Raw genomic sequence first — 11452 nt, forward strand, 5'->3', positions numbered from 1 at the left:
CTGAGCCAGGGACCACACCTCCACCACAGTTTGGATTTCTAAATAATATTTATTGGGTGTTTATAATTCATGTAACCATTATCAGTTACAATTACCATCAATCTGCATTTTGTTATTATTCAATTCAGAACTGCCCAGACCAGACACAGTGACATTCCACCAGAATCCCTTTGATCTCTGATCTTCTTTATGACATCAGCACACTAAAACCCTTAAAGAGGGGAAAGGTTCTCATTCTTGTCAGTCTTTCAAAGATAGTGGAAGAATTCACTAGGCAGTTAAACTACTCGAAACTTCAGTTTCTGACACAGTTGACCGTATTTTTAAAAAATCTTTTAGTTAGTACAGAGATTTAACATCAACTTCAATTTGAAATATGAGTCTGTCAAATCCTGTTGTGTGCAACCTGAGAGCCGAGAACGAAAAACTTAACCAGCAAATCAAAGAGCTGAAAAATGAGAATAAAACTCTCAAAGAACAAAGCTCTACCATACGTGACCTTAAAGTCGAGAACGCCGACCTTAAGGAGCAAAAAAGAGAGCTCATAAATGAGAACAAAATTCTCCAAAAAAACATTGAAGTTCTCTTCAAACGAAGTGGGTTCTCTAAAAACAAGAGGAAAAGAGACCTGCAACTAGAGAATGAAAAAATTCACTTCAAAATTCAAGACCTGGAATATTGGAACCAAATTCTAAAGGATTTAAACAGCTCCAAAACCAAAGAGATCCAGCAACAGAAAGAGGTGATGCAGGAAATGGAGGCAGAAATCAGAGAGTTGCAAAGCAGCAAGACAGGCTTGGTTATAAAAGTGGGAGACATGGAAAAGGACAACCAGTCTTTAAGAAAGGAAAATGATGTGACGATAAAACGCATGTGTGAGCTGAAAAGGGACTTTGAAAAGGAAAAAGATGACATGCAACAGGAAATACAGGCTGTTAAAAATAAACTCCATCAGGCAAACACAGCCTTTAAAGAGTTACAAGAGAGTGAAGAAAGAAAAAGGATCATGAATGAGGAAAACAAAACAACGGACAGTGAACAGCTCAGACAGACCCTGGAACTCCAATGCGTTGCACGTGAAATTGACATATCGAGGCATAACGAACTTCTTGAACAGGACCTCCAGGAGCTTTCCAAAAGGAGTGGTGATTCTCAAAAAGAACTGAAACCACACGATGAGGGTGTGAAAGGAGAATCACGGATCTTCAAAGCCACTGAGAAAGACTCCGAACATGATTTTAACGTGACCAACAGAGAAAAGGAGTTGTTGTGCCATGAATTTGAGGCACTGAAAAGAGAGCTTGAAGAGGTCAAGAAAAATCTGTGTGATGTACAGGAAGCCTTGAAAACAGAAGACATGGCGTTGCAAACCCAAGCTCAGACTCCCAAAGTTTCACAGGAAGAACATAACAATCTGATAAACAACTACGATGTCCAAGTTGACATACTCAAACAACAAAATAAGGCCTTAGAAAATAAGGTTAGTGACCTTACCAAAAAGATGTGGAATGGACGGGAAGCGATGAGACAAATGGAAAAGAACTTTCAAGAACAAAGGAAGCTACTCGAAAATCTCCGAGGAGAATTCGAGGAAATTTAGCACAACTACGACTTTGGCCCTCCCTATTAAACCTGGTTAACGCAGGTTCAATTCATTTGATTTAATTGGCCCAAAATGAGTGACTGCACCCAGACACTCAGTAGCAAAAAAATTACAGAGATTCAAGAGAGAAAACTGTTTCTGCATAGACTCCTATAGTACTGCAAGTCGTGTCATCACTTGGTGTCCTGCATAGAGTGCAGGTTTAAGGTATTTACCTATCTTTCAGAATTAGAAGCTATGCTGCGTCAGGGGTTATAACAGCTGTGCCCCCCCCAACCGGTCGAGGCAGATGGCCGCCCCTCACTGAGCCTGGTTCTGCCGAAAGTTTCTTCCTGTTAAAAGGGAGTTTTTCTTTCCCACCGTCACCAAGTCTAAGGAGCTTGGAGAAAAGCGCCTGGACTTCTTTAACTTAAAGAAATCCAGGCGCTTTTCTTTCCAAGCTCCTTAGACTACTATGGCCTTGATGACTGATAACCTTCACAGACACTGTCATCAAGGGTTTGCTCACAGGGGATCATCTGATTGTTGGGGGGTTTTCTCTCTTATATTGTATGGTCTTTACCTTACAATATAAACAGCCGAGAAGCGGCTATTTTTGCGATCCGGTGCTTTAGAAATACATCTTAGCTGAACTGAACTCCATAACATCTGGACTGAAATGCCTACACACAACGGTAGGCATTTCAATCAAGAGCTCTGTCCAAAACGTTCAATGACAAGCATCAGCACCAGGATTGTTTTTTAGCTCACCAACAGTTCATGTTCCATACCCAGTTTTTATTGTAACTGCAACTTTGTAAGACTGGGTTGGGAGATGTTCTTGTGGTGAGCTTTTATTCACATAATTGGTTTCTTTAATAGTGAAATAAAATAAATTTGTATAACTGGAAACAACGTTCTCATGTCTGATTATCACATTGTATTCTTTAAACCATGTAACAGAATATATAATATATATAATTTACTCATAGTAATATTAATATCTAATGTGATTGAGTTTCCTCATCTCTACTTATGTGCTGATGTGTTCACTGAGGCCATTGTATGGTCCATTTTGGCTGCATTTCCATGTTTTAAACATGAAATTTGCTTATTTAAAGGGTGTCTCATGTATCTCTTATGCAGAAATATGTGTTGCCTAGCTGGACAAATGTAGCACAGGTCTACTATTATTGGCCTAATGTATTTTAACAATCATTTCAGCATCCAGATAATCTCTTTCATCATCTCTTTCGATGAATTTAGCCTGGTTGTCATGAAATAGGCATTTGAAACAATAACTACCAGTATCTTTGAATGTGTGTGATTTCACTAATCCTACACATTCTTTGCAAGACAACTGGGTGCTTTTATGTAAAGAATGATCTGAGAACACTGAGGCTAATGAAGTAACAAGAGAAACATAGTAAGTAGTCTTTCAGTTTGCATGATCAATTTTGATTATTGTTCATTTTCATTTACCATGTCAACATGTTTTAGAGCAACGTTTTCTGATTTTGAGCTCTTTTAGGTGTACGTCATCGTCCAACACGTTCTCACTCCCAACTCGTCAAACGTGTGACGCATGGTCAGGCTCCCTCTGCTTCGCTTATGGACGCGCAGGGTACCCCCCTCGCGTCGGGAATTGACGTGAAGGCTCCTCCGATTGAAGAGATTGCTGCGGAAGTGCCTGTTGTCGGTATATTTAGACATTTTCCAAATCACATTGTAGTGACGTATACAGAACACAATAAATTATATAATGTAAACAACTACCTGAAAAACAGGTAGAACGATACTTTTCTATCGTTTATTGCATTTATGGAGGGAGTGATGTATGCTGGGTAATGGCACAGCTAGCTACTGGGTGACTTTATTCACCCGCTTCGGCTGTTATCAGTCCATACAATGGGCGTTATTAGCACAAATCAGTCCCATAGATATGGGCCATCTCCTGCTAGATTGTTCAGAAGGTTGTTCTCATCCATCCAGATGGAGGATCACTAACAGGAGCGTGGGAAGACTCCAGAATCCACTCTGGCTGGAATCCGGTGGATATGCAGTGTGTACAGGTAAGACCATTTAAACGGACAGCATTTATAGAATGACTATTAAAAGTCAGCGAGTGTCAGTAATGTTAATGTGGTTATCTTAGTAATACACCGAGTGCTAATATAACAGCTTTAAGATGCATTTGTAGATATTATTACGTGTTTTACCGTCTTTGTGGTGCTAGCTTAAAGTTACGGTGTAAACGTTAGCTTATATTGGAGGAAAGCTGTTACTGGTTAAACGATGTTAGCGCAGAAATATTAGCTTCTGTCATGACTGATGAAGGTACTAGTTAATAAAGTTTCCAGTAAAGTGTTTAATCGCAGCCACAGACTGACAGCAAATATCTCGATTAGCTTCAGTGCATCTGTAATAAATATGTGCAAGTTTCAGTGCTTCGTTTAAACTGTATGATACTTATACTGACCCAGGGTCAGTGTAAAATACAATCCTAGCTGTGTGAACAAAGCCTGGCTCCTTTAATCCTGCATGACAAACCTCAGGATGCAGGTTATTATTACTCTTTCCTGCTGGCACACCTGTCACACCTGAGAGTCAGCTAGAAACTTACAGTGACGTGGACATCATGCAAAGACTGCCAGACTCTGTAATACTGCAAATGATCAGTGACTCAGGTTAACACTAAAGTTTAAACGGTACCTCTGTGTCTCTGTGTGCTGAACATCTAGGATTGAGTCAGGCTGCATCAGCTGAAGCTGTTATTTGTATATATCAGTATTTTTTATTCAGGTGTGGGGAAAATACGTAAGACTGCAGTGAAGCGATGCACCAGATTAATCCCTGGCCAAAGCTATCGTACTTAAATCAGACTACTGATCCAGCCACATCAGCCTTTTGTGAGGTCTGTTTAAAGTAGACTAAAAGTGAACTGCAGGTTCCTGAGAGGTGGACTGTGAGCACAGAAACACATGTTCATACATACAGCTGCAGCAAACTTACATTAATTTTAAATAGATTTGTTACTCTGATGTCTGTCTCTGTGTTAGTCCTCTGACAGACTGGTGACCTGTCCAGGTGTGCTCTACCTATGACTACTGGGACAGGCTCTAGCCTTTTTAATAGAAATTTTCTGTTATTCTCATTTAAAGTATTTAAGTGCTTATGCATATGCTTAGTTGTGACACTGTTATAGACTGTTCAGTGAAAGTTTCTAAAACTAGATGAACTTACTTCAGCGTCAGCAGTTTGAGAAAACAACTCCCTTTACAGGTGCTGATAAGGCCAAGGGCACAAAACAGCTTAACCATTGATCGGTTAGGTTTCATAGCGAGGCACGTGAAGTGTGGTAGGATCAGTTTGTAACTTCCTCCCTCTTCCTTGGAATGCATAAAGGAGTAGGAGCACCACTTCTGCGGCAGCGCTGACATGACTGAACTGTGATGTTTGATGTGTGTTGGCGCAGTAATAAATAGCTTGATCACAGCTCTTTCTGTGTTGCAGACTTTATTTAAAAAATTCCACGACACCTCCCACCCTCCCACTGTGAACCTGAATTGAATATTCAGAAGACATTTGTTTAAATAGTTCTACAAATCTGAGCTGTTGGTGTGTCCTTGGATTGTGTGGTAATAATATTTGAGCCTGCAATCTTTCTTACTGAATCTCTACTCTGAGTCATGTTACCTGAGATTAATTCTATGTTTACCTGTCAGCCTGGACGAATGTGCTGTGTGAAGGAAATTAAATTAAATCAGATCTGAACTGCTTACATTTGAGGAACCTGTTCATATTTAATTGAAATATGAACCAGTGGTTTTTTTGATTGCTGATTCCAAGAGAGTCTTTGTGGAAATCCTGTTTGGCTTTTTGTTATTTTAATTCTCTTCTCTGTTTTCCAGAACAGTTCTCCACAGTCGCTGTCCGCATGGGTCAGTGGGACCAAGAAGCACTGTGCTAATGTGTGGACTCTGACCAGCAACATCCAGCAAGACCCAGACAGCGTTTTCTATCTCCCAGCTGGAGCTTTTTGTTTGTCTGTGACTGGAGAGTCAGATTTTTGTTGAGCTTCACACTTGCAGAGGTAAGTCAGTTTGCAGAGATCCCTCCCACCCTGGCTTTTATGTCCTAGATTTCTTATCTGAAAGAGTAATATTTCAGTGACTGCTGCTTATACCACAGGTTAATACACGCTACTGATCCCTGATAGGAGAATCATCAATTTTGCCAACAAAGAAGCCTGGTGGATGTTTGTTTACAGTCTGATGATGGGACATCATGCTCTGCATCTTCAAAGTTTGCCTCCTCATTATTATTCATACCCAGTAATGTGAAGTATGCTTATATCTACTATAACTGAACCAACCTGGTGCTCTTCATTTATGGAGGCTGTTGAGTCTGAATGTTGGATGTTGTGTATCTCGTGTTCTCTGGGCTTTGTTGTCCTCAGTCTTTTCGCAGGATCAGAAAACAAAACCAGGAGGCGCGTAAATGTTTCTTCTCCATGATGTTTCTTCAAATGTTTCTTCTGGATGATGATAAGACTGTGACACGGGATGCCACCTTTGGTCTTGTGATGAAGCAAAGCTCAGGAAGAAGTGTGATTAAATGGTACCCACATGTGTGCTGCTGAGAAGGATGTACAGGGGCACCTGCAGCCAAATCCAAGCTTCAGGTTAGTTGTAGTTGCAGAACGCTATAGGACTGAGACAGCTGAGGCATCAAATGTTTGATTAAACGGATGAAAAAGAGAAGTTTCTTCCCTATAATTATCACTTCTTAAAATCTGTAGCAACTTCAAGTCTGTCAGCATGCTGAGCATGCTCAGAATGTGACAATATATTTTTGTTCAATATTTAATTTCTTTCAGTTGCAATTGTTAAATGAAAAAAAAATAAAAATATATATTCTTATAATTTAGCAAACTAATTTATCAAAAAAAAATATACATATATCTGTATTAGTTTTAATAAATTAATTTGACACCTGTATTGAAAATACCATATTGTATTCATACAGAATCAGTATGGTATCATTGTTTGTCTGCTCACTGATTGCTGAAACTAAGAGCTACTTTGATCTGTTAAGATCTAAAGTATCCAAAGTTGAGCTCTGATGTTTCTTCACCCCTGTGTGTGATATGTGATTTCCTACATGCTGGCAGAGCAGAGCGGCAGTTTGTGCTCACAGATGGTGACGGTGTGGAGAGACGGTGGTGTTTCCTCAGAAGAACCAGCAGAGTCACTTGCTGACTGATGTTCGTCTGCACTGCACAGAGGAAATCAACTGACCAAGGTTTGTCCAGTGACGTGTTATGAAATGTATATTTGTTTTATGCTTACAGTTATGTTTTTCTTGACAGAGGCTCTGCAGAGGTTAGACAAAGCAGAGAAAACATGTGCTTTACATTTTACTGTGATTTATTGAGATATTTGTTGCCTGATGTTCAGCAGGAATGGAGAAATAGAATCAAAGGGAGATGTTTTTGCTGTTTTTGTAATGATGTAAGTAAATCTTCAATATTATTTATTTGCTTGGTTATATTAGGAGTGTTTCTGAGTGAGGGGGAGAGGAGTCATCATCCAGGTAAAGTGACGTAGATCAGTGGATACACTTGTCTCCCCTTTAAAGGAGACAATCCAAGTCATCCTTAAATGTTAGTGCTTTCAAATACACAAACATTTTTAAAGGACAAAAATGAACATCCAACTTTGACTGTAATACAAAATAAATCTTTGCATGTGTGTTTTCAAACTCTCAGATGGGCAGCATATCAGTCTTGGACTGTCTAACCTGCCGGAGCAGCACTGAATGACCACCACACATGAGCATGTTCCTGCAACATTCAGCATCTGATCCTTCATCTGTGTGCTTCTGCTTTTGGTAAGTAGAGTTACCCAACTCCAGTAACTCTAAACACATGCCATCCATTTCTAACGGCCTGGTTACTTCCTGTCAGTTACTTTAGAAACCATGTGGTCACCTGACCTAACACTGTTTCTTCTTCTTCCCCTTAATGTTCAAGTGTCACATGTCAAACAGCTGGAGAGGAAACTACACCAGTGTACTGAGATGTTTCACCAACACGTGCCAGATGCTGTTCCTTCATGGTGACATCACCAGAGACAGCCCCGCCCACCTCAGGACCTCGCCATTGATCATGATGATTATAATGATGACAGCGAGCGGAACTAAGACTGTAAAAATCCACGACCAGAATTTTTCTTTCTAATTATTAATGAATACTGAGAGCCTCTTTCTGTGTTTTGTCTGTTTTGGGGTTGTTGTTTTTTACCTCATTTGTTACTAACAAAGTTCACCAAACTCACACAGTTTACATTCTGTATGTTTCCATCTTTACCAGCCACACTCTAACTGCATTTAAGAAAATAATCCTTAGAAATAATTGATGATAATTCAGTGAATATACTGCGCTGCTTCCTTTTATTGCGTCACACATTGCTTTAAGCTTTTCAGTGTCCAGTTATTTTTTACTGCTGTTTGAATTCTCTGTATGTTTGACCCTGTAGACTGTTTGATGGACTGCTTGTCTTCCTGTTTGTTACTGCCGCCTGTTTTTTAATAAAGATTTGGATTTGTGACTTCAACACAGCCTCTGCGTGTCCTCCCTTTGTGTCCTCTTCCTCTGTGAATGTGTTGCATGTGTCACAGATTCATTTTATTAACAGCTTTCCCACAGTGAGTTGCATCAGCATTCATTCACAGCACATTTCAGAAGGATTCAGATTAATACAGTGATCTTACAGTCAGAATGATCCTGACAGAGTGCCACTGTAAATGATCTTTCATCAGGTAAATTTTAAAGTTCAGTATTTCAAAGCAGGAGTTATGAAGAATCATATTGGCATTAGGACTAATAATATGTACTTACAAAGTCAAAGTTTTTTAATTATGCTAGAATATTGGAAGACAATCAACTTTTAGTGTTTTCCGCATATTAATTATTCTGAAATAGAGACGGTGACCCTAACTGTACAGAAGCACTAAACAACTGACAATCTAACAGACATCATTGGCCTGAGCCGTCATGCACAGTGAGTCTGATCCTTTGCTGTGAGAGTCTGACAAGCATGTTTCTGGTCAGTTTGAAAGAAATAATATCACAATGTTGATCTTTCTTTCCAATATTCCTTCTCTTTTACAACATAAACTGATTGTTATGAAGGAAAGGAAGGCTCAGGGTTGAGTAATCAGCATCATGGGCTCATCCGATTAGGATAAGAATAAGCAGTCATCTAATCATTCACAGGGTTCTCCTTTTATTCTCAAATCAATAAAGCAAAGAAGGAAGGAAAGAAAGACACACATGGACTGCCAATGCTGAAAGAAAACAGAGAAGTTACTCATTACCTTAAACAATACATAAAATAAGAAAAACCAGAACAGAACCTCACCTCTGCTGCCGCCCCGTGTGGGAGTGAAGAAAGAGTGAGCCTAAAGTGAATGCAGTCCTTATATAATGTGTGACAGGTGAGTGCAATTAAGGACAAGCACCACACCCAATCAAAGCTGAGAGAACTAAACAAGGTGCATCTGGTGAAGTGAGTGGGTGTGCTGGGATGTGCTAAAAGGTGGGTCTCTACAACAGCCGCCCCCATATTTCTAGTGAGAAATATGTTGATATGATCAGGATCAGTCTTCGTCAGGAAGCGGGGGCAGGGGGATAAGACAGGAGACAGGGCGGATATAGGTTTTATCCTGTGCTAAGACTTCCACGGTTCTGATGCGTTCATCTGGGCTTTTCAGGAGGCGTGTCACTCTGCCTATGGGCCAGAGGGCACGTGGAAGGCGTGAATCCATGATCATTACGACAGAGTTCAGTGTGAGATCTGGGTTCTCCTTCTGCCATTTGTGTCTTCTTTGGAGGGATGGTAGATAGTCCTTTATGAAGTGCCGCCAGAAGTGATCTGCCAATATTTGTGCATGTCGCCATCGTCGTCGACCTAGGAGGTCAGAATCAGAATAGGATACTAAGGGAAGTGACGAATCATGTCGGCCCATAATGAGAAGGTTTGGGGTTATGGGATCAATATCCGCAATGTCTGAGGATACATAGCCTAGGGGTTTTGAGTTAAGAATGCCTTCAATCTCAATTAGGACCGTTCTTAAGACCTCTTCAGTGACCATTTGTGCACCAATGGTTCTCTTCAGAGCATTCTTCACAGAACGTATCTCCCTCTCCCAGGCTCCACCGAAATGGGGTGCATGCGGGGGATTGAATTTGAAATGGATTCTTTTAGTCATCAGGACCGGCTGTAGAGTCGGAGCAAGGTTGTCAAAAGCAGCCCGTAGTTCCTTATCTCCTCCTTTGAAATTAGTTCCTTGATCACATATAATTTCCAGGGGTGTTCCTCGTCGAGAAATGAATCGTTGGAGGGCCATGAGGAAGGAGTCGGTATCCATGCTGTTTAGGAGGTCAAGATGTATACACTGAGTCGTGAGACATTTGAATATTATTCCCCACCTTTTCTCCGATCTGCGGCCGGTCTTGACCATGTATGGTCCAAAGCAGTCTATTCCTGTGGAGTAGAAAGGTGGTTTGAATAACCTAAGACGAGCAGCAGGCAAGTCTGACATTTTTGGAATGATGGGCTGTGCTCTCCATTTCTGACATGCAACGCAGCTATATTGATGCCTGCGTACGGCTTCCCTTCCTCTGAGAATCCAAAATTTCCGACGTAGTTCAGCAAAAAGTCTTTCTGAACCAGCATGATGCAGTTTGTCATCATAATCTTGTATGATCAGTTTGGTCACTGGATGAGCAGGATCAAGTACTATTGGGTGAATGACATTCAATTCCAAGTCTGGGCTTTGCCGTAGTCGGCCTCCTACATGGATAAGTCCAGAATTCCTGCACAACACTGGTGACAAACACAATAGACGGCTGTCGGATGAGAGGGGTTTGTCTGACTGTAAACGGGCTAAATCTTCACCGAAACTGTCCAGTTGTGCCTGACGAAGGATTTCTTGTTCTGCTGTTAGATAATCAGCTGCAGAAGGAATGTTACCCTTTTGGTTGGAGAGTGAACGAGCCGTGAAATCCAATAGCTCTTGATAGATTCTGAAGCTGGGTGTGTATGTATGGGAGGGTATACTGACAATACCAAAAAAGTAGGATTTCTTTAACTCAGTCTGATCATCATCAGGATGGAGATCTGTAACTGTGGGCCAGTTATTCGGAGGTTCATGCAGAAACGAGGGACCCTCGGTCCACCTGTTTGGGCTAAGGAACTCTTTCAGGGATTTACCTCTCGTAACATCATCAGCAGGATTTGTGGCTGAATTGATGTATCTCCAGTCTTGACTGTTTGTGAGGTTTTGAATTTCTGAGACTCTGGCTCCTACAAATACCTTGAAATGGCAGGAATCTGACTGAAGCCAGTGAAGTACAGTTGTTGAGTCAGTCCAAAGGGTGGTAGTTCTGACTGGTAAGGTGAGTTCTGTTTGTATGAGCTCACAGAGGCGTGCGCCTAGTAGGGCTGCGCATAGCTCCAGTCTGGGTATTGTTAAATTCCGTTTAGGAGCAACACGTGAGCGAGCTAACAAGAAACTCAGTTCCACATGACCTTCAAGATCATCTGATCTCAAATATGCGACAGCACCATATGCTCGCTCCGAAGCGTCACAGAAGATATGAATGTCTCGAACTGTGGTAGAAACATTCATTTCCTTAGAAGTATAGCAACGTGGGATGGCAATTTGTGGAAGATAACAAAGTTCTTCTTCCCAGGACTTCCATGCCTCTAAGAGGTTGTATGGAAGGGAAGGGTCATCCCAATCTCTCTCCTTTCTCCATAGCTCTTGCACCAAGGTTTTGGTGCGTGTTGTGAATGGGAGTAA

General features: G+C 41.0%; 1 protein-coding gene across 11 annotated transcripts; it reads left to right on the forward strand.

Annotated features, from left to right (window-relative positions):
- The first annotated feature begins 2635 nt into the window (after positions 1-2635).
- LOC146375457 (uncharacterized) lies at positions 2636-8199 on the forward strand. 11 transcript variants are annotated; one of them, XM_084949326.1, is made up of 8 exons: positions 2649-3281; positions 3575-3654; positions 5494-5675; positions 5774-6266; positions 6756-6886; positions 7139-7177; positions 7353-7474; positions 7617-8199. In XM_084949326.1, exons 1-3 carry the CDS (start codon positions 3194-3196, stop codon positions 5656-5658), a joined length of 333 nt encoding a protein of 110 aa, XP_084805452.1. In that variant the 5' UTR covers positions 2649-3193; the 3' UTR covers positions 5659-5675; positions 5774-6266; positions 6756-6886; positions 7139-7177; positions 7353-7474; positions 7617-8199. The 11 variants fall into 11 exon arrangements, 10 of the variants coding, with proteins under 10 accessions (XP_084805446.1, XP_084805452.1, XP_084805448.1 ...); XM_084949322.1 differs by having other exon boundaries at positions 6756-7247; XM_084949325.1 differs by having other exon boundaries at positions 6756-7177.
- Positions 8200-11452: the final 3253 nt, after the last annotated feature.

This window comes from Perissodus microlepis, chromosome 13 (assembly GCF_051167445.1).
Source record: "Perissodus microlepis isolate ML-2025 ecotype Zambia chromosome 13, ASM5116744v1, whole genome shotgun sequence".
In the NCBI taxonomy this organism is placed as follows: Eukaryota; Metazoa; Chordata; class Actinopteri; order Cichliformes; family Cichlidae; genus Perissodus; species Perissodus microlepis.

Coding starts and splice junctions, on each gene's coding strand:
- LOC146375457 (XM_084949320.1), top strand. CDS start 3,194: ATGGACGCGCAGGGTACCCCCCTCGCGTCGGGAATTGACGTGAAGGCT. Junction 3,282..3,574: donor TGCGGAAGTGCCTGTTGTCG/GTATATTTAGAC, acceptor TCATCCATCCAG/ATGGAGGATCACTAACAGGA. Junction 3,655..5,493: donor TGGATATGCAGTGTGTACAG/GTAAGACCATTT, acceptor TCTGTTTTCCAG/AACAGTTCTCCACAGTCGCT.